Here is a 23,865-nt window from a genome sequence, read left to right as displayed (position 1 = left end):
TCTTGTGGCTCAGTGACTCACCTGAATGAAAGGGTCATTAAGTATGCAGGCCCCATTGTCTCCTAAGGTGTGAACCACTAAATATGCATGATCGTTGACGCCCACTCCGCATATTGCCTTTCCAAACAGAAAGTGCTTTGCAAAATTCAAATCAATGTATTGTGTTATGTGAATGATAAGGGCAGGATGATTTTCACATCATTTTGAAGAAAAAACACTAGGCAATGACATCTATTAGACAAAAGTCTTATTGGCACATATTTAGTATGTGTTTTATGGCCTTATTTCAGAAACTTTAGTTTTTAGTTTTTTCAATAACCACGCATAAACATTATTCTCTCAAAAATGCAGACATGTACATTCTTGTTGCTCACATATTATGGTAGCCCTGTTTGTGCTAAATAGTGTGTAATTTTTTTTTGCCATTAATATGTTTATAAGCAACTGAAAAAAGCACAAATGTCAGGGCATGTCAGAACATCTCAAGGACCCCAAAAACCCCTCAGACCTCAGAGGGTTAACCATACCTGCAAACTCAGAAGGTCTGAAAAAGGTGACATTTTATAACAATAAAACCACTTTTCCTAAAGTAGAACACAGTCTTCTTTTCAATTAATGATATATGCATTCTTTATAACTACTTGCATACATCATTCTTTATTCTTTCAAGCAGACATATTTAAATGAATTAAATATAATGAATCTTATTAAAGCTATTAACGAGCAGTGAATGCTTTTCTTTTTCTTTTGTTGCTTGATCAATATTAAGGACACAGACCGCATTAGCTTTATTACCCACTGTCACTTTAAGACATCGGATCATTTCCAATGACATGCGGATCCAGAATTGCACTGATGCACATACGATACAACTGACATAACCGACATATTTTACGTGAATACTGTAATGGGAGATTTTTGATTTTCATTACTTACTTTGATTTTCATTAACATACACAGGATTGACTTCTATGTGTGCTGCTGACCATGTGATATAATGATTGATGTGAAACGCCTGCGAAGCAGGAGAAGAGGGGGAGAGCTTTGAAGGCTGAAGCCCTGACCCCTAAGGTCAAAGGGCTGTCCAATTTAGGACTTGCAGGCTGCAAGTTAAGCTAAACTAAAGTTCAGTGTATAATAGGATCACTGGTGGTGTCTTATCCATCTATGGAGTTTAAAGAACCTTGGAAGATAACAATAACACAGTATAAAGACTGGCCTGCCTCTCTCTCCTGGTCGCACTTGTTCCACAGACTGTACTTGTGACTTCTGTGTGGCAACTGGGCCTTCTTGCAAGAATAAATTACTTTTTAATGATCATTTGATTCCAGACTGTCTCTTACGCCAAAGATGATTGTTTAGTGAATTAAATTGCCACAACAATTGGTGTCAGAAGTTGGGATTCCATGGCAGTTTCTTCTGGCCCTGAATAAAGCGGATTGACGACTGATCATCCTGAAGCACCAGGCTTTAGTCTTACCTCGCAGAATTGAGAGAGAAGAGCCAACTGCTATCAGGGCCAGGAGGAACTCCACTGGATTCAGAAAGAACCCAGGTGGCAACAGAAAATCTTGGGTAAGAGACAGCAAATTTATTTTTCATTTGGGGATTTTGAAAATAATTTTGTGGGTGAACCATAGTGGCTGTATTTGAGAACTGAAACTAGAGCTGTGGTACGAGGAAAAGAAGGCTTTTAAAAAGGGCACGGAAATTGAGACCTAGGGTAGGTCAAGAGATTGTCCAGACCGAAGCCGAGTACTCGTTATTGTGAGATTAATAGGAGCTGAAATAATTGATCACTGGAACACTTCCAGGGAGTCAATTGAGAGTAAGCAGAGAAATTAATTCCAACCTTTCCTGATTTCGGGTGAAAGTCAGAGTAAGCTCGCTGAAGTAAAATCCACAGGCAATAGTGAAAGAAGGAAAATAACAGCCATTATGGGGACATCTAATAGTAAATACTGCACACCGGTATACTGTGCAATGAAGAAAAGTATGGGCAAAATGCATGCAAGTCAAATTAAGTGATATAAAGATGAGGAATGAAAAAAGGTTTTATTAAGCAGAATGGGGAACAATTATATATTTTATTGGTAAAATAATGATGTCTAGAGAATTTTCGTAACAAGAGTTGAAGAGGAGGCAGCTATAATGGCTGTCTGTGCATTTTAGGTATTGAGAAATGAGAAAATAATGATAACATTAATTTGGATTTGTTTTAATTAAATTGATGGCAAATAGTACAAATTTTATACTTTATGAAGAGAAAATTAATGCTGCCAATGATAATGATGAAGATTATGATTCGGCTATGTGATTGAATCTGCCACTGGTGGACTGTAAAAGAATACAGAGAACTGCTTATCAGTGGCTCTGTTTACATTCCTGATTGGGACACACTGCTTCAAGGGTGTGCAGTAAGTTGGAGCCGTTTGCTCAATGATCAAACTATAGGCAAGGTGACAGAGAGGGTTTTAATTGTGGTCAGCAGGGCCATTTAGCCCGTAATTGTAAATGGACACTCAGGAAAAAAAAGTGAACGCAGTGTTAAAGAAAGTCAAAAGAACGTACGAGTAAGTGAGGTAGAAAAGAAAGTTAAAGGAAAGTGGATAGATGGAAGTCGTAAGAAGATTGAAGGTTAAAAGAAGGTTGAAAGATTTAGGTCGGGAATCCTTTTGAAGGAAAGAGCTAGTGAATTGATGAATACAGGTTGATTGTTAAGTGTTTTGAACGTGGATGGAATGGTGTTGACCATGAAAGAACTAGGAGCTGATGTTTTGCTTTAAAAAGATAAGCTTGTGATTGGCTGAAACAGTTTGCTTATCTGAATCTGGTGTGTGCTGTGGCTGAAATGGCCAGTGCGACAGAGACCCAATCTGAGTGGAAATTTGTAATGTCTAAATTCCCTGATGTGGGCAAAAGACAAATATAAAAATTATGTTTATTTGAAAATGCATGTCATTTCTGGCAAAGATGCCTTACGCTGGGCTAGAGTTAAAAGATGGTAGATAAAGTTTGATTTTAGAAGTTTATGAGAGTGCAGTGTAGAGCCCGACCGATATATCGGCAGGCCGATATTATCGGCCGATATTAGGCATTTTTCAAACTATCGGTATCGGCATTTATAATGGCCGATAAATGAATATTTAAAAAATAAAATAAAAGCGGACGAAACACCCTTCAACCATGTTATGAGTGTTGGCGCTGCATAGTTTGTCCACCAGAGGGCGCTATACAAGGAAGATCGCTCGGGCTAGAGGAGTGGTTACGAACAGAGTCCAGAGTTCACGTGAGTCGGGAGACGGCAGCGCCGGATGATTCTGTCAGCATTAAAGACTTTTAAAACATTTTTACTCGCATTCATGTTTGAATGCCTTGTGTTTGTGATGCAAAAGACTATGCGCGCTAACCATTACCATAGTAAACATAGTAAACGCTTGAAGATACGCATAGTGTAAAAACATAGTGAACGCTTGAAGAAATCAGACCAATCATAAAGGCTATCACAGTCATGTTTTTATTTTATCTGTCAGTAGCCTACGTCTCGTCTCTTTATACCGGACTATCATAAAATAAAGCAACTTTTTTTTCGGGAGCTTCCTCTGTTTCTCTGACTGAAAATATCTGTATTGGAGTCGAGAGAGTGCTAAAGCTCCTCAGGTCGTATTTTTGGTGGCATATATTTGTAGAAATTATCATTCTTTCTAAATGTGATGCAAATATGTCCTGTAACTACCAGATAAACAGTAAGTTACCAGACGCGACTGAAGAAGTAAGTGTGTCCTCTTTCTTTTGTGAAATAGACCTAACGGTAATTTATTTCTGAGTGACTAATGTGCAATTTTGACATAAATTAATTCATTATGATCAATGTATCACTTTTTATTGTAAACCTGTGGTAAAACATCGATGCTTGGGTTTTAAATATTCAAGTAAACAACAAAAATGCCAGCAAACGGCCGCTTTTATCATGTTTGTTTTCAACGCTGTTTCCAGTGATTTCTGATTAGTTTTCAAATCACAACAAACTTATTCTGCCTAAATAAAGTAATGATTACTGTATTTATAACTAGCATATCTGTAGTTCTAGTCTCTGCATTGTAAAATGTAAGTTAGGCACGCGAGGAGTGAACATTTAGACATAGAGAAAAAGTATCAAACATAGCCTGTGCATAAAAGTTAGCTTTTCTTTTACACGTGTGTGAAATCCAAGTGTGCGTTGCTGACTTCGTTTAGCCGCAGCATTAACGAGTCACATAATGTATTTAGTGCATCACTAAGTAGTAGATTTTAGAAGGCAGGCAGCAAATGATGATTGAAAATGGTTTGTTGTAGCTTGATGGAATAGATGGATAGAATTAAGAGTGCAGGTAAAGGGATAAGCAAGTTGACATTGTAATTATAAGGTAGCTTATAACATTGACATTTGGCAGACGCTTTTATCAAAAGCGACTTACATTGCATTTCAAGGTACACATTTACAATCTTATCAGTTCTACACACACACACAATTACATAATTGATTTATTACTGTCAATATTAATAATAATAGTTGACTTTTTTTTTGTTCAAAGGACTTTAAGTTTCATATCTTAAGTTTGTATTTTTATACATTATATTTATCAGAACTTTAATATATTCTGTTCTGTTGTGACAATAAAACAAACAAGTTTATTTTTTAACTGCATTATCATATTATTTTAGTAAGGCTGAGGACTCTTAAATAACGACAAATAACTAATGTTAGGGAAATCTGTTCATGTTTTGTTACGCGTTTCTGGATTTTAAAAAAATATATATATAATCGACCGATATATCGGAATATCGGATTTTTAAATCACCAAATATTTGTATCAGTATCGGCCTTAAAAATCCTTTATCGGTCGGGCTCTAGTGCAGTGTACCAGTCCTAAATGCTTCAGGGTCTCTCTCTCATTCAATGTCAGCTAAAAGCTGTTATCTGAGCCAGTGTCATAAATGATAATAAGCTATTTATAGTAAGGCACAGTGTTTTAGTTGAAAACCACAGATATGGAGATGTTAAAAGAAATCATGCTACAGGCATTTCATACATTTAAAGGGAAGTTTGTAAATGTTTTAAAAGTAAAACTGAATGACCTTAAAGAAGTCTTAAATGATAGAAGGGACGTTTTTGACTAGTTTAATTCAGGACCAGTAACTTCTTTGTCTCATTTTAGCCTCCACCATGAAACAGGGCTAATGGTTCCGGCTACAGATGTAACAGTACACTGAATAGACGGATGTGATTAAAATTCACTGAGATTTTGCTGATTCGGACAGATTTAACAGATTTTTGTGATTAAATACTGTTGTTATTAACCTGTCTCCCTGTGTTAACACTATTAGGCAGTCCAGAGTGCTCTGGTGACTCTTGAATGTGCCTTTCCTAAGCTCCAGAAAACAGCTGAGTCTGTTGGGGAAAACTGATTTCGTGATGGGAAAGAGCGGTAACCAAGTGTGTACGAAGTGATTACCCCAAAGACGGGTAAGATCCTTTGGCCAAAGGTCAACCTAAGACAGGGGAAGTCACAAACACTGGGCATCTCCTGATGGAGATGTTTTAAGTGAAGATGGGAATGAGAGTGGCGCTGATTGACTGAGTGGCCACCAGCATCAGCAGATCATTGAGAGGCCAGATGAGCTGTGAGGTTACGGCAGTCTGACCCAGAAAATGTGAGTCCCTCTAATACCACTCACCAGAAAACCGCATTCATTGTATGGCTTGTTTTTCATTATGACAAGTGTCTGCAACTATGCCAGGGGACAACACCCTGAAGAGAAGAAAATTATAGATTAAGAGCTAATGGGAATGGGCTTTCAAGAGCCAGCTGAGACCAGGGGGGGACTGTCATTATTTGTTGTGGAGACAGTAACAAAACTTAATTTATGTCAGGAACATGATGCTGGTTGCCTTATGGGCAAGGGAAAAACTATAGAAGTGTTGATATTGAAATAATATGTCTGTAAGATAGTTTTAACTCCTGAAGGTCATTAGACATGTTGGTGGCTAAAGATGAAGACAGCTTGTGATGAGTTAAGAGAAATTTCTGGATAACAAAGGTTAGGTAAATTGAGTATTTAAACTAAAGATAACCTTAGAAATGCTCATAGCATAATGTATTTTAGATTGTTGTAATGGTACTAATTTGAGTTAAACATTTGTATTTTAAAATTTGTGAACTATTAAGGGTTCTAGACTATGATTTATTTAGTTACAGTCTTAGGGGGCTGTTGAAAAGATTATTTGTTTATAGTGAGAGAGACTGCTGAGTGGAGGAAGGGTACTCTGTCTGTCTTTCTGTTATCGGCCTGATAAAGCAAGCTGAAGCAAAATAATGATAATGAACAAAAACAACCCAGCTGACTTTTCTAAGAGAAAATGAAAATAATGAACAGACGTGCTTTGAAACTGGTTAAGAGACAATGTAAAATTAGATCAAAGCTACAGGAAAATGAGAAGTTTAAAATCTTATTTAAAAATTTTAATATGTTTAGAGTAAACACCAAAAGATATGAATATGAGAATATGAGCGGTTCATAGTCAGGTATGCGTGTGTGTTTGTTTGGCGGTGACAGCATTGTATGTTTTATGAGTGTTAATTCATGTTTGGTATGTGTTTGTTTAGGGGATCTATTCCGTCTGAATAGTGTGTATATTGTGTCATTAACATCTGGAATGAGTTTTATCATGACAGATGGGTTAAGGCAAATGACAAATTTTAAAGAAGCCAAAAAATCTGATGAAAAGACAATACAGAACACGGGGCAAGCTTTAAGGTGATTAGTCATCAAGCTCTGTCTGGCAGTAATTATTTTGACATTGATGGTGTTGATTTGAATTACTTTCTGGATCAGTTTAAGTATTTATGTAAATCTGAATTGTGAAGTTGCAGATCGTCATTCATTATGAGTTGAGAAAATGGTACAGATTTGATGGCAACAACAAAAGTGACACATTGGCGAAGGCAATATCAACTTATCCAGAGAGCCCTTCACATTTATGAATATTGTGAACTGAACAAAGAAGGAGAATGTTGTTTGACTGATACTGACCAAGTCTGTACACCACGACCTGACCTGATAGAAACAATTGATGACTTTGACATTGGAAAATGTTTGTTGATGACTGACTTAAGAGACCAAACAACAGGCCTGAAAGGCAGGATCTGCGGTGAAACTGAGGGCCGCTGTCCTTCAAATACTTCGATAAGAAGATGAGATTGTGGCTTGGAGTGAAGAATGTAATGTTTTGTTTCAGAGGCAGAGAAAGATGTCTGGGGGAAAAAACCCTGCAAAAAGTCATTCTTCTCCCTAACAAAAGTGTTGTATGTGTGTGCTAATAACAGGGACTGTTTCAACAGGGAACGCCAGGGCAGATGCGGCAGCGAAGGCCGCGGCAGCACCGCAGACAAAAGAAACTACGCACTTTACTATCTGACAGTAACCTCGACATTTGTTTTTCTTTACAGAGCATGCAGACTTTTGATACAGGGCAGAATGTCAGGATGGATTGTGTCGAACAGAACTGATTCTGTTCCAAATGTAGAAATATTGTTTTGTTGACATGAGCAAAATGGGTTGAGTGTTTTTCAGGTAAAACAAGGACCCTGAATGCTATTCAGTGAGCAAAATTATCTGGTGACAATATGTTTCAGGCTGTTGATTCCACAGGTCACACCAAAAGGGATGACCGGCTAGACACATGGTCAATAACAAAATAGCTAGGGTCTGCATTCACAGGTGACAGCAGGCAGGAAATGGTTCATTCCAGTGGAGGTGCGGTCAGGATCTAAGGGAAAATCTTGTAAGGATCGGAAAGTGGTTGGAGAGGGTGACACCTGGGTCCACGCCTCTCACCTTAGACTACACCAACCAACCTCAGCAACCCCACGCGCCGACGCGGAGGGCAATGAGGGATCAAGGACGTGCTAGTAACGTACCTCCCTTGCCAGCGAGGGAAAGCCCATTGCAACGGCACGCAAAGTGTCATATTGGTGAAGACGGAATGTCCATGGGGCTAACGAGATGATCAACACACCTGGAGGAGGATGTGGACCAACTAATGGTTTAAGTTTAGCAGAATAAATTGATTTTATTTGATTAAATCAAACTAGGGCTTAGTATTGATATGGATCTAATGATTTGATTGGTGCAAATGTTTTCTTTATGTTTCTCTTTATGTTTTTATTTTCTTATTTCATTTTTGTTTAATTTTTCTGGTGTTTTATTTTATGGAACGATGATATGTAAAGAGGGTTAAAAGCAGTAGCCATCCGTGTTACGAGATGGCATACAAGGACAGGGTTTGAACATGAGGGATTTTCCTATCTACTTTATCTGTGTTTTTATAGCATGTTTTGTTTTCCTACTAAATATTAATCCAACTTTTTCTTGTTTATACTGTAATGACTGAGGGTCCGACCTATAGTGTTGGGGAATGCAATGACAGGGCTCGTTCGTCTAGCCCGGTTTCAGAATAAACCTTTATCTGCTTGCTGTAAAATTAAGGGCCTTTCCTTGGGAAAATAGCCTGAGCTTATTTCATTTTAATCTTTTGTCCAACTAGTTTTAATTTTAATCTTTTTGCCTACTAAGTTTAAGGGTATGATCAGTTATATGAAATTCAGAAATGAGAACTATAAGGGTGATGTAAGACTTAAACTTGGTACGTTTCATTATTATTTATACTGTGTGAGTGTTTTGATGAAAAAATTATCAATGAATGATAAAAAGGGAGGAGTGTAATGGGAGATTTTTGATTTTCATTACTTACTTTGATTTTCATTAACATACACAGGATTGACTTCTATGTGTGCTGCTGACCATGTGATATAATGATGATGTGAAACGCCTGCGAAGCAGGAGAAGAGGGGGAGAGCTTTGAAGGCTGAAGCCCTGACCCCTAAGGTCAAAGGGCTGTCCAATTTAGGACTTGCAGGCTGCAAGTTAAGCTAAACTAAAGTTCAGTGTATAATAGGATCACTGGTGGTGCCTTATCCATCTATGGAGTTTAAAGAACCTTGGAAGATAACAATAACACAGTATAAAGACTGGCCTGCCTCTCTCTCCTGGTCGCACTTGTTCCACAGACTGTACTTGTGACTTCTGTGTGGCAACTGGGCCTTCTTGCAAGAATAAATTACTTTTTAATGATCATTTGATTCCAGACTGTCTCTTACGCCAAAGATGATTGTTTAGTGAATTAAATTGCCACAACAATACTCTCCAAAACGCACATTTAGACATAATGTTGTGTGTATTTGTCCATTCAGACACGAAACAAAGCTCAATTCAGTACTCGCGAGCTGTATAGGTGTCTATGGCTGCACGCTTCGGGTCGGGTGTGTGTGTGCGCACAGAAAGATGAGACATGAGACATGCAGCGCATGCCAACTCGTGTCCCGCTGGGTACATCAGCACGTTACAGTACAAATGTGCGCATCTACTATCAGTTCTGAATAGATGGCTTCCCAAATCGTCACTATCTAACATTTTCGTCTAGTTTTTATTCGTTGACGAAAATGTCAATAGATTTTCGTCATAGTTTTTGCCAATCAAAACTAGTTTTTATAATTTCCTTTATCGTCTCGGTTTCGTCTGTGAAAAATGTCGTTGATGAAAATAATAACGAAAATTATTTGTCAACGAAATTAACACTGTAATGCAGTGGAATGAGATAGCCTTGCCAAAATCCTTCACATTGAACTAACATTGCAGGCTAACAACACAATTTGCTGATCTTACGTTAGCTGAGTAGCCGACAAGCTTACTTTCCATTATAACGTTAATGTTAAACATGTTCACTAACTTGAATTCATCCGCGGGAAAGCTGCAGCCAGGGGCTTTTCAAAGAAGACGTTGCCGTTATCTTGACTGTGATTGGCCAAATGACTCAAATGAGTCATGAGAAATTGACCTATGTGGAACAGCCTATGTGGAGGTGGAAAAATATCTTCCTTGAGTGAAGAGTTTCGTTTCACCATTGAATGGATGAAAAGCATGCTAATAATTAAAATATCCACTGTAGCTGCAGCACAACTTTATTCTAGCCTACACGCAAGTGTTCAGCCTGTGTTGACGTGAACCATGGACATAACTGAAAGTTTATGCACTGGGATTTTATTGGGATTCACTTAATATATCAGAGATTGCTGAGGGGTGTTTATATATATTTGGGAAATTTCTGGATGTTTCTTAATGACAGAGGTTAGGTACAGAGCAGTCTACACAATCGTTGAACTAGGCTGGAGGCGTAAATTCAACAGCACAGTTTTTCAGCACTTGTCAATCTCACCATTTAACCCAATGAGCATTATCCTTATTCATAGTGTGAATCCAGGACACACTTGTAATCTTTATAAAAATGTATGCATGTATGTATGCATGTATGTATGTATGTATATATATATAATATATATATATATTAGTGGTGGGCCGTTATCGGCGTTAACGTGCTGCGTTAACGCGAGACTCTTATCGCGCGATAAAAAAAATATCGCCGTTAATCTATTCTCCAAGTTGGGTTGGGCCTACTACACAAGCTATGATGACGCAATCTACCCGCGGCCGCGAGGTAAACCCGGCTGCAACGCATATTCGTCGTCATCTTAAGTAAACACGGCTGAAAGTGAAAGCTGGTGAAAAAGATCGGTGCAACATCCATTATTTGGACTTGGTTCGGGTTTAAGCCGTCAGACGAGCAGCAGCAAACTATATACAGAGTGTGTGGGGTAACAGTTCGGTAAGTTAACACACGACTAATCCGTTCTACCACCTCAAATTCAAAACGAAACATGATATCACTGAATACCAGCGCGCGCGTATTATTCCCATTCCAATATATCTTAGTGGTGTAGCACATAATCTCGATTTTAAGAATCGTTGTTGTGTTTCTTTTTAACTGAAAAGACATCAGTTAGACAATATTCTAATTTTAAATTTGGGGTTTCATAAGCTCCAAGCCATAATAAACATTAGACCTACTTAAGTCTCTGCAGCTAGTGTACTTACATTTTATTTATCTGCAAAATTATGTTGTATACTTACAGTTTTGCACAATATATGTTCTCAAAACTACATACACCCTTAAAAAAAAAAAAAAAAAAAAAAAAAAAAACATTTAGCAGTTGTTTAGCAGGGTCTGTGTAACCTGTTCTGAAATGGTTTTATTATAATATCGTTATCGCAAGAGGCTGCAATGTATATCACAATATAGATTTTAGGCCATATCGCCCATCCCTAATTGATAGCCTATAGTAGTTGATAATAACATAGGCCTACCTAATGTTGCCTACGGACGGTAACAGTACAGTAGTAACTTTTTACAGTCTATGAGTAGAACAGCTTTCTCAAGCAGTTTGTGATGCATTTTGGAAACAGGAGATGAGCCCCTGGTCTAATGCGCCACCTGGCTTGAGAAACCCGTTCTCAAAGACTTACTTTTATAGTCATTATTTGGGTAGCACACATATTCTGAATGAACTTCGGCAGAATTCAAATGAGCCATTTTAATCTAGATTAATCTAGATTAATTTCAAAATTAATCTAGATTAAAAAAAATTAATCTATGCCCACCTCTAATATATATATATATATATATATATATATATATATATATATATATATATATATACACAGTGAGGAAAATAAGTATTTGAACACCCTGCTATTTTGCAAGTTCTCCCACTTGGAAATCATGGAGGGGTCTGAAATTGTCATTGTAGGTGCATGTCCACTATGAGAGACATAATCTAAAAAAAATAAAAAAAACAGAAATCACAATATATGATTTTTTAACTATTTATTTCTATGATACAGCTGCAAATAAGTATTTGAACACCTGTCTATCAGCTAGAATTCTGACCCTCAAAGACCTGTTAGTCTGCCTTTAAAATGTCCACCTCCAGTCCATTTATTATCCTAAATTAGATGCACCTGTTTAGGGGTGTAAATATTAATCGATTCGTATCGATGCATCGATTATACAGCCGACGATTCGATGCATCGATGCGTCCGCAAGAGTATCGATTCATGTGTTTATTTTGCCGCCTGTCTATTTTCAGCATCTGCTCCGAAAAATGCGTACAACCTACTAAGCTGCGGGTGGCGCTAACCTCATTATTGTCTTCTACTTCACACCGCTTCACACGCGTTACTTATGTTTCACAGTCTATCTATGTTCACACACATTGTTGAGTCTGACTTTCAAGAGCGATGGATCCCTCAGAGCGAGCTGGCAATGACAGTGAAATGTTACACACTCCAGTCGGCGTCAAGTCATGGGTGTGGATGTATTTTGGCTTCAGGAAAACAGATGGAGCAGTGGTAAGAGATGTTGCCGTTTGTCTGATTGCGCCCGTTTCACACATACTCCGTTTGCAGTGCGTTTTTTTTTCAGTACCCATGTTAACAGGTCAGAGCTTTCACACTGCACGCGGTTGCGGTCCGTTTATCCGTTCCAGTTGCGGTGCGTATACAGCAGTGCAGAGATCGTTTCCACACCGAGTCTATTTCTGCAGTGCTGCACGCGCTGAATTAAAGTGACAGCGCATGTTTCGTGGTCAAAATGAACACAGATTGGCATGAAAATGTAGTAATTTCACCATAATGCGTTTAATTAAATAAATTGTAGTAATCTCACCATAAATGTATTTAATTTAATTCTACTATTTTTCAGTCATCTTTTTTTACTTTAAGACCAGGGTAAAGCAAGGAAAACTACAATTTACCTCAACAAGGAGACATAATGAACAACATTCATTCGTGGAGGTGGAAAAACAATTTCTTTGTGACATGCAATTGTATTCTGTATTCTCAATAAAAGGCAAATGAGATATTATTTTTGTTGATTTATTTGAAACTTAATCATGTAAAAATGTAGTAGCCTATTGAATCGTATCGAATCGAATCGTATCGCGGGGAATTCTGAAGTATCGAAAATAATCGAATCGATGGCTTAAGAAATCGGTATCGTATCGAATCGAATCGTCATGTAGGCTCCGATTTACACCCCTACACCTGTTTGAGGTCGTTAGCTGCATAAAGACACCTGTCCACCCCATAAAATCAGTAAGAATCCAACTACTAACATGGCCAAGACCAAAGAGCTGTCCAAAGACACTAGAGACAAAATTGTACACCTCCACAAGGCTGGAAAGGGCTACGGGGAAATTGCCAAGCAGCTTGGTGAAAAAAGGTCCACTGTTGGAGCAATCATTAGAAAATGGAAGAAGCTAAACATGACTGTCAATCTCCCTCGGACTGGGGCTCCATGCAAGATCTCACCTCGTGGGGTCTCAATGATCCTAAGAAAGGTGAGAAATCAGCCCAGAACTACACGGGAGGAGCTGGTCAATGACCTGAAAAGAGCTGGGACCACCGTTTCCAAGGTTACTGTTGGTAATACACTAAGACGTCATGGTTTGAAATCATGCATGGCACGGAAGGTTCCCCTGCTTAACCCTCTGAGGTCGGCAAACGCGCCCCCGCGTTTTGCTGGATTTTCTTCACATTGTAGTACAATAAACTTAAATTACTCCGTCATTTATGGTTATACAGAAAAAAGAAATATAAAAAAAATAATCTGTGATATTTCTACTTTTGTATGTGTCCACTTACAATCAAATCAAAACATTGTGCTTTTGTAAAATAAAGAAAATAAACAGGGTGTGCATTCTGCCTCTCCGTCGCGGTGAACTTTTTTTTCTTGAGCACGTCTATAAACTGAAACAAAACTCAGCGAATACTTGTCACACATTTATGAGCCATATACCTTTATACTCATTTTAAGTGTGTACTTTTAAGTGATCGGATTCAAACTGAAAACAAATATTCTCTGTTTAAGTAATTTGTATAAAACCAACAGGATGTCCAGTATCTCAAACGCTTGCTAATTACTTTTAATTCGACCACGCCCACTCGCGCAAAAGTGATTCACATGCAAATCGTCCACATGGGACGCGAACGCCCTCGTTACCTCAGAAACAAAACACCAAAAAACTTCACAAGTCTCTGCTTTTCGTCGAGTTTGGAAGACACGTCTGAGCTTACATTGGATTTAACTCAGAAGAAGAAGAACGCGATTTGAAGACAAGAAAGATGTAAGGTAAGAAATTCTTACTTATTAGTTTATGGTATTGTTGCATAAACTTCACATTGCAGTTGAACTGTTGCTAGATATATGGTGAATATTATACTATTTAGACCCGTGTTTACTGTTAAAGGACAAATCCAGTGAAAAATGAACCTAGGGGTAATTAACACATGGTTACCGAGTCGATCGTTCCGAGATGCGTTTTCATGATAATCGAATATAAAGTGTTTTATCCAGAGGTGTCAAGTAACGAAGTACAAATACTTCGTTACATTACTTAAGTAGAAATTTTGGGTATCTATACTTTACTGGAGTAATTATTTTTCAGATGACTTTTTACTTCTACTCCTTACATTTTCACGCAATTATCTGTACTTTCTACTCCTTACATTTTAAAAATAGCCTCGTTACTCCTAGTTCATTTCGGCTTGTTTTCATTCCGTCTTGTCGTCGTTAAAAAAAAAAAATTCCCGCCACTGGAGTCCCGCCTCCTGAGCACACATCGCTAAACTGATTGGCTTTGTGTTTTCTTTCTAACTTGTGAGAGGCTGTAGTCACATTTGGTTGTGCGAAGCGCCAAAACTCCTCCGAGTCCTAAGGAAACCTAGATGCGGTAAGCGAGGGAGAAATCAACAGTTCTGTGCTCAAGAATACGGGGCAAATCGCGGCAAATATTGATTTGGGGACAGACGTTTTTACAATATAATGACAATCGTAACATAACACTAACATAATCGTTAGTGTGTGTGTGTGTGTGTGTGAGCGAGTGAGCGAGAGAGAGAGTGTGTGTGTGTGTGTGTGTGTGTGTGTGTGTGTGTGTGTGTGTGTGTGTGTGTGTGTGTGTGTGTGTGTGTGTGTGTGTGTGAGCGAGTGAGCGAGAGAGAGAGTGTGAGTGTTGTGTGTGTGTGAGCGAGAGAGAGAGAGAGAGAGAGAGAGAGAGAGAGAGAGAGAGAGAGTGTGTGTGTGTGTGTGTGTGTGTGTGTGTGTGCAACTCTACATTATAGGGTCAAAATATCCCCACAAAGATGTCAATATTCGAAATCCTTGTCCTTTTTTTGTTCTTTCTTTTTTTTCCGAAAACAGCTTATAAATCAGACTTTTGTTTTTTGAAAATGTAAAAATGCAGACAGTTTTCTGTAATAGGTAAGGTTAGTCTATAGGGGGGTAGAATACACAGTTTGTTTGTACAGTATAAAAATCATTCTATGGAAAGTCCCCATAAAACATGAAAAAATAACATTGCTTGGTCTGTTGAAGACTGGTCTTGTTGAAATGAGAGGCCTGTTGATCAAATCATCCCAGTCTCATCAGCTGGACTGAAAGAAGTTTCAGTGCTCTTAGGAAACTGAAAACATGGCTCAGAGGTCACAAGTGACACGACAGTATTGCTGTGTGTCGTGTCCAACAGGACAAACTGGACAGTATTGATGTGAAACATATGCCAACAGTTCATTTCTGTTAAATGATTAGTTCACTTAGTTAAAAATGAAAATTCTGTCATCATTTACTCACTCTCGAGTTGTTTCAAACCAGTTTCTTTCTTCTGCTGAACACATAAGAAGATATTTTGAAGAATGTCGATAACCAGACAGTTGATGGTAGCCACTGACTTCCATAGTATTTTTTTTTTCCTACTATGGAAGTCAATGGGGTCCATCCACTGTCTGGTTATCGAAATTCTTCAAAATATATTCTTTTGTGTTCATCAGAAGAAAGAAATTCATACAGGATTGAAACAGTTTGAGGGTGAGTAAATGATTTTCATTTTTGGGTGAACTATATCCCTTTAATGAAAGATGCAGTGTGTTTGGCTTCTTCAAAAAGCAAGGAACAAGACAGTATTGCACTATTGCATTGCACTATGAGTGGAGTAAAGTTAAGTCTCTGTTAAACTGCCACCATGTCTTTATTAGTTATTTGTAACATTACAGAATTAATTAATTTACGTATTGTTAAGGTCAATATAGACTAAAAACCTTAATACATTATCCTATTAATTTCCTGATTCCTCCGCTTATTTAGCTTATTTATTTCGAAAATTAATTTTCTATGGGCATATATACGGCTGAAACAGGTAGCCTAGTGCATCATCCCAAATTTTTCAACATCAACATTTTAATATAATTATAGTCAAATATGGCCTTTAGAGAAATGTGTTTTTTTGAGGAGGGGGGTAGTGCACTATAGGCCCCTGTGGCGCGGCCTAAGCTTTTGTCCTTAATGGCATTTTTTTCCTTACATTACTTTTACTTTTATACTTTAAGTAGTTTTGAAACCAGAACTTTTATACTTTTACTTGAGTAAAAAGCTTGAGTTGATACTTCAACTTCTACAGAAGTCTTTTTAAACCCTAGTATCTATACTTCTACTTGAGTAATGAATGTGAATACTTTTGACACCTCTGGTTTTATCTTTAAAAACAGATTAGCTCATAACAATAGTATACGGGGCACAGAGTAAGTAAAAGTAAATCGCTAGTTAATACCACTAACAAGGCTCAAAATAGTCTCACACTAACACGGTAGCATAATGAGGGTCCATACATGCAAACCGAAGCATTGAGAACTTTGTAAGTGTACAGACAATTTAATAAGAAGATACTTTATAAAGACAGTACATTACGCGTTTACATGCAGGATCCATCTTGGAAAACAGTCTCGACTAGTCGAGCAACGAACGCCGCGCTAAGTGAGCTGGTCGATAGGAATTACGCATAGTGAAATCTAACGTAGCACGGCGTTCGTGACTCGATTAGTCGAGACTGTTTTCCAAAATGGATCCTGCATGTAAACGCGTAATGTACTGTCTTTATAAAGTATATTCTTATTAAACTGTCTGTACACTTACAAAGTTCTCAATGCTTCGGTTTGCATGTATGGACCCTCATTATGCTACCGTGTTAGTGTGAGGCTATTTTGAGCCTTGTTAGTGGTATTAACCCCCTGAGGTCTACGGTATCGCCGGCGATACCAGCTCGCTTTTTTTTTGTCAATGTAAAAGAAACTCATAAATACTCTGTTGACTTTGATTTTCCATAGGAGTTTCATACATCAATCGATTCTGTTAAATGTGTATTATTTTTGTGTATACTCACAATAAAAACAAAGTGTTGTGCTTTTTGCCAAATAAAGAAAAATAAACACGAAGCGAGTTCTGCCTTCTCTCTGCCAGTGAAGTCCATTCTGAAACGCGTCCGAAAATGAACAATAACTGAGCGAATACTCAGTCAAACAGGCATACAGACACACAGGCATGAAGCTTGAATTTTCTTCTTTTAAATGAAGTAATTTATATAAAAAACAAATATTCTAATCTTGTGAAATCTGTATTAAAAGAGAGCGATTCCAGTCGAGCTCATCTCATCTCATTACGTTATAATCGGCCCCGCCCACGGAGAGCGCGCGCTATTCAAACGCAAATGACTGAGACGATCCCATACAAACTGTGAACGCCCACATATCAGCTCGAGAAAACACATCAAGTTTATTCAGATAAGTGTAGTTGTCTACACTGTCTCGCAGCGCTGTGAGGAATAATAATAATGGAAAACTTACCTCAGAAGTGCTGGTATTTCGAGGAGCAACGGATGGAATAATGTAGTAAGTTTTTTTTTTCATTCTCAAGTAAATCGCGTTTCTGTGTGAATGAATGAACGCAGAGATGCGCTGTTTACCACAACTCGCAAAAAGACGGTTTAAATTTGAATTGCGTTTCTGTGTGTGAATAAATGATCTGCTTTTAGCAAACTATTTAGCTATACTGAGTAAAATCGATTGAAATATGTTGAAATAAAATGTATTTGTATAAGCAACTTATTAAACTGCAAATTAACATTTATATTCCTTATAATAAAAACGAAAGACCTATGTTACAGACATATGAAAGACAACATTTCGTTGATTAGTTTTGGATAGATTACACATTTTTACTGTAAAATATCTGCCACCTCAAATAAGCTTTTGTTTGCCAATTTTTGCTAATATGTTAAATATAGTATGTTTTGTCAATGTAGGCTATATTCGAAGTTTGAAATATGTATGATAAAATGTATACTTTAGTTTTTACAAAGAAAGATTACACTTCAATTGTTGTTGTAATTGTAACCTTTTTAATAAAAAAATATATATTTACAAGGTAGATGTAAACAAATTTTAAAAGGTAAATATAAGCATTTTCTTTAAATAATTTTTATTGTGTTTTATTATTGACAAATTTGGGGAGAGGATACATATTCCAAAACTGAAAATACAGTATGAGAATTAACTGCACAATGAATAGACATGTTTTCCTTGGATATTATACAATTTGCAAGCAAAATTTGTAAAAAAAAAAAAAAATTGACATGCTTCCAACTGTGAACCAATTTGGTAGAATATATATATATATATATATATATATATACTGTATATATATTGCTCTTGCATTCTTTCTTGTGGCTATAGGTGACACACCTGAATGAATGGCTCATTAGGTATGCGGGCCCCATTGTCTCCTGAGGTGTGAACCACTACATATGCATGATGCTGTTGAATGGTTGACGCCCCTTGCGCATATTGCCTTTACAAACAAAAAGTGTTTTACAAGATTTAAATCAATGTATTGTGTTATGTGAATGATAAGGGCAGGATGATTTTCACATCATTTTGAAGAAAAAATTCTAGGCAAAGACATCAATTAGTCAAAAGTCTTATTGACACGTATTTAGTATGTGTTTTGTGGCCTTATTTCAGAAACTTTAGTTTTTAGTTTTTTCAATAACCATGCATAAACATTATTCTCTCAAAAATACAAACATGTACATGCATGTTGCTCACATATTATGGTAGCCCTGTTTGTGCTAAATAGAGTGTAATTATACCTTTGCCATTAATATGTTTATAAGCAACTGAAAAAAGCACAAATGTCAGAGCATGTCAGAACATCTCAAGGACCCCAAAAACCCCTCAGACCTCAGAGGGTTAACTAGCGATTTACTTTTACTTACTCTGTGCCCCTTAATTTTATGTTTAATAAATTGATTAATTTTTTTTTATTTTTATTTTTTTCTGAAAGCCTAGTCTCTATTTTACCCGAAAATACTGCATAGAATTTTTTTTTATTTTTTTTTTTTAAATCATTATTTTCAATGGCAAAAAATGGACTATAAATATTGCACAAATATTAATAAGTTCAATCAAAGTGTCTCAAAATTCTAAATTAAAAAGAATAAATATTATAGAACAAAAATAAATTGCATTGGTTTTTACTGGGATGGAGGAAGTTTCATTTTTAGGTGTCCGGTCATTTATGACCGGGAAGGCCCCCAGTGTGACTGCTAAACGAAGACCATCAGAGGGATATACTATTGTTATGAGCTAATCTGTTTTTAAAGATAAAACACTTTATATTCGATTATCATGAAAACGCATCTCAGGGAACGATCGACTCGGTAACCATGTGTTAATTACCCCTAGGTTCATTTTTCACTGGATTTGTCCTTTAAATACTGTTTGTGGATATCTGCTCAAACATAGATATGTATAACCATAATGTTTAATATTTTGGAGCGCGATCGCGTTTGAATGTATCATATTTTGGAGCGCGCTGTGGGTTTGAATGTATTATATTTTGGAGCGCGCTGTGGGTTTGAATGTATCATATTTTGGAGCGCGATCACGTTTGAAAGGAAAAATGCACCAAAGATTAGGCTTTATGTTTTTACTATTATCTCATTTCATATCATCATAACGAATGGAAACATTTGAAGTAACATAAGATAATCAATATATTTTTCTCTAGCATTGTTACTGAAATCTTTTGGAAGATTTATAGGCTGCTATAGGTTATTGTTATAATTATTTTATGCAGTACTGCACATAGCTTATGCCTACAAGGCACAACAAACATGGTGTTCATTATATTATATATTGTTGGAAACATTGTGTGTGTGTGTGTGTGTGTGTGTGTGTGTGTGTGTGTGTGTGTGTATTCTGTGAATTTTAAAAAGCAATTTTAACCAGAAAAATCTAAAATGTATTCCCAAAATCGTGCAGGCCTAGTTTCTCTTGATACCAGTATGTTCACTTTTTTTCCTTTTCTTTCAGGGACCAGATGCAACTGAGTCCTGCTGACTTCAACATTCACATGAGTCTCTGTACATGAACATGGTAAAGTGAAAATAAAACACCTTGGAAATGAAAGGTATGTACAATGTTTTTAGGAATGGCACAAAGGTCTCTGTCTTTGGATCATTGTTTTCAATGTGCTCTTTTGTCATTTGTTGTGTATTTTTGGATTATGTTGTGTTGTAAATAAATCCAAACAATCTAAAAGCCATTCTTTTTTAAATCTCCTCATTCTTTGTGCAAGGTTGCTCTGAATGACAGGGCCTGATAGCTCCTAATAGGGCAGTTAGGGGAGTGTCTTTGTCTTTCTCAGGTGTTGAAGGCTTACATATTCATGAGATGATCACGCCTCTTCGCATATGGCTTTCTCACACAAAACACGTCTTAGAAATTTTAAATCAATATATTGTCTTATCTGAATGAGCAGTCAGGGTGATTTTCACATAGTTTTGGAGCAAATATTCTAGGCTACGTGATACAATTTTCAAAAGTCTTGTGAAGAAATAATTAGTATGGGTTTCATGGCCTTATTTCATGGCCACAATTTTTTTTGGTATTTTCACAAACCACGCATAAATGTCATTATCTCAAAACTACAAACTTTTACATACATGCTGCTGATATATTATTGTAGCAGAGTTTGTGCTAAATACAGTGTAATAAGACTTTAGCCATGACAATGTCACAAGTAACAGAAATAAGCACAAATGTCAGAGCATGTCAGAACACCTCCAGGGCCAGAAAACAGCTCAGACCTCAGAGGGTTAAACCAGCACATGTCAAGGCCCGTCTTAAGTTTGCCAATGACCATTTGGATGATCCAGAGGAGTCATGGGAGAAAGTCATGTGGTCAGATGAGACCAAAATATAACTTTTTGGTCATAATTCCACTAACCGTGTTTGGAGGAAGAAGAATGATGAGTACCATCCCAAGAACACCATCCCTACTGTGAAGCATGGGGGTGGTAGCATCATGCTTTGGGGGTGTTTTTCTGCACATGGGACAGGGCGACTGCACTGTATTAAGGAGAGGATGACCGGGGCCATGTATTGCGAGATTTTGGGGAACAACCTCCTTCCCTCAGTTAGAGCATTGAAGATGGGTCGAGGCTGGGTCTTCCAACATGACAATGACCCGAAGCACACAGCCAGGATAACCAAGGAGTGGCTCTGTAAGAAGCATATCAAGGTTCTGGCGTGGCCTAGCCAGTCTCCAGACCTAAACCCAATAGAGAATCTTTGGAGGGAGCTCAAACTCCGTGTTTCTCAGCGACAGCCCAGAAACCTGACTGATCTAGAGAAGATCTGTGTGGAGGAGTGGGCCAAAATCCCTCCTGCAGTGTGTGCAAACCTGGTGAAAAACTACAGGAAACGTTTGACCTCTGTAATTGCAAACAAAGGCTACAGTACCAAATATTAACATTTATTTTCTCAGGTGTTCAAATACTTATTTGCAGCTGTAAATCATACATTGTGATTTCCGGATTTTTTTTTTTTTAGATTATGTCTCTCACAGTGGACATGCACCTACGATGACAATTTCAGACCCCTCCATGATTTCTAAGTGGGAGAACTTGCAAAATAGCAGGGTGTTCAAATACTTAAGTAAATTGTCATCGTAGGTGCAATTAAGTTTTTGTTTGTGAATTTCTGCTCAGATATAGATGTTTTGAATGAGCTAGTAATAGTTATATAGTAATAGTTGTGATATAATATGACAGCGCTGAGAGTCTGTCTCTGGCTCAGCGCCAGCCAACACACAAACGCAAATGTGAATTTATAAGTTGATGATCATGCGATCTGAACATTCTAATCACACCGGTGTGAACGATCGTACACATCAAAGGGTTAAACTAGCGATCACATGCGGTGATGATGCTTCTTACGTCTGTTTTGGAGAACCAGAGGGCAAATATTGCAACAGACAGCTGAGGCATTTAAGTGGCACTGAAATGAGGCACCGAAATCTGCGTTTTGATCCGGTCCGGTTACATACCGGACTACCGGTTACTTGGGTACCGGTTCCACCGGTTCCCTACTCATCATTTGTTTGGTACAAGAAAAACAGGAAGAACCGGCAAGTCAGTTGACCCCAGAGGGTTAATATAGAGCTAATATCCCAGATAAATCCTTAAGCACATGAATGAGCAGGGTGCTTTTTAACTTCACCTTTTCTGTAAACTGGATATATACACAGGAATGTGTATATCCAGTATGCATTATGTTATGCTTACCTGACACCAGTGGAATAAGGACAGAAAGCTCTCAATGATGCAGAGGGAAACCTGTCGTCTCCACTTGCGTTTGCACACTGTGGGCAGAGAGAGCAGCTGCTGTGCTGTGGCTCTTTTGCAGGGCTCTGGGGTTAGCATAAGTTGTAGCATATACTGCATGTCTTCTGATAGCCCTGAAACACATACACAAATGCTAGCATGCAGGGCAACTGTTTTGAAAAAAAATTAAGTTGGCTATGTATTAAGTAAACATGAACGGTAAGGGGGAAAAAAAAGGCCTTTGTCACTATAATGGATCTGTGCATTAGGTCTTAAAGTGACAGCAGCCTAATATACCGTTTACCAGTCACATTAAATAATTTACACTGCAAAATTACAACTGCAATAAATAATGTTATGAGATTAAAGTTTTAAATACATTTCTAAATAAAATTAAGTTCAGTCAATGACACCGATTCGTTCAAAACGCTAAAGCATTCAGTAACAAAACTCAGCTGAGTTTTGCTTTGAGAAAGCGCAATAGTTTTGCTTTGATCTTTGTTTGGAACTATTACAAGCATTACACAAACAGTACAAAAAGAGTCAATACTGGGTCTAAAATGTAAGTAACTTAATATTAACTACTTGTTTATTGAACTATAAAAATATGTAACATTTGCAATCGTGATAATATTCGGCAAAAAACCTCCCTTGGCCGTGTTATGTTACTTAACTATCATGTTATAAATAAACTAAACATTTAGAATTTTTACCTCAGTAAGTTTCTTCACGTGTGCTGTTACGCTCATTTATTTAGATTTCTCCACAAAAGTCTCTCACAAAGAGACAGGCAGTGTGAGCCTCAACAGCATAACCTTGTTACCAGAGAATACACTATTCAGTATCAATCACTGTTTACACAGAATGTAGGCCTAATAAAATCAGAATCATTCTTGTGTTTCGATGTTTCCCTAAGTTATTTTTTGTCACTGAAGTTTTAATCAAGCTACTTGTCCGGTCGGGCAAGTGAAATTCTCCTTGTCCTGGACAAGCGTTGGAGTTCTCTACAATACTCTTTTTTACAATTATCTTATATAGCCTAGTCATTTTTAATAGGATGGACAGTTGAAGGAACCCAACCTCGTTATACTTAATAAATATATTTGCTTCTTCTTGGCCTACTAAAAGTATTCCTGCAACGGGAGTATTCTCTGGCTAGAGCGCAGAACAGCGGAGTGTGTGTGGACAGAAGTGCATGCCTGAGCTTGTATTTTGGGTTAAGCTGCATTGCTTTGACATTGTGGAAAATAGAATAATAGAAACAAAATGTATTAAGCTTTTTACCCGTTATTATCAATCTAAATTAATCTCGTTTTTGATTTAAGGCGAGACACGGCAGGCAAAAACATCGATTTTTCATGCAGTGGTCAGTTGT

At 37.4% G+C, this 23,865-nt stretch overlaps 1 protein-coding gene and 1 long non-coding RNA gene across 8 annotated transcripts in view; both read right to left on the bottom strand.

Moving 5' to 3' along the window:
- pkmyt1 (protein kinase, membrane associated tyrosine/threonine 1) overlaps positions 1-23,865 on the bottom strand; it is a 115,565-nt gene that overhangs the window by 73,988 nt on the left and 17,712 nt on the right. For all 7 annotated transcript variants that reach the window (XM_082152759.1, XM_082152761.1, XM_082152762.1 and 4 more), the window contains exon 6: positions 22,452-22,624. In XM_082152759.1, coding sequence (XP_082008885.1) covers positions 22,452-22,624 — 173 coding nt within the window. The remainder of the gene's footprint in view (positions 1-22,451; positions 22,625-23,865) is intronic.
- On the bottom strand, positions 11,064-14,237 carry LOC309485884. The gene is made up of 2 exons (XR_014201303.1): positions 13,039-14,237; positions 11,064-11,955 (listed from the first exon to the last, which is right to left on the bottom strand). It is a non-coding gene; the product is annotated as an uncharacterized lncRNA (long non-coding RNA).

Source organism: Leuciscus leuciscus (assembly GCF_965113295.1).
Source record: "Leuciscus leuciscus genome assembly, chromosome: 21".
NCBI lineage: Eukaryota > Metazoa > Chordata > Actinopteri > Cypriniformes > Leuciscidae > Leuciscus > Leuciscus leuciscus.
The sequence above is the reverse complement of the archived record's forward strand: the minus strand, read 5'-3'. Positions and strand labels throughout refer to the sequence as shown.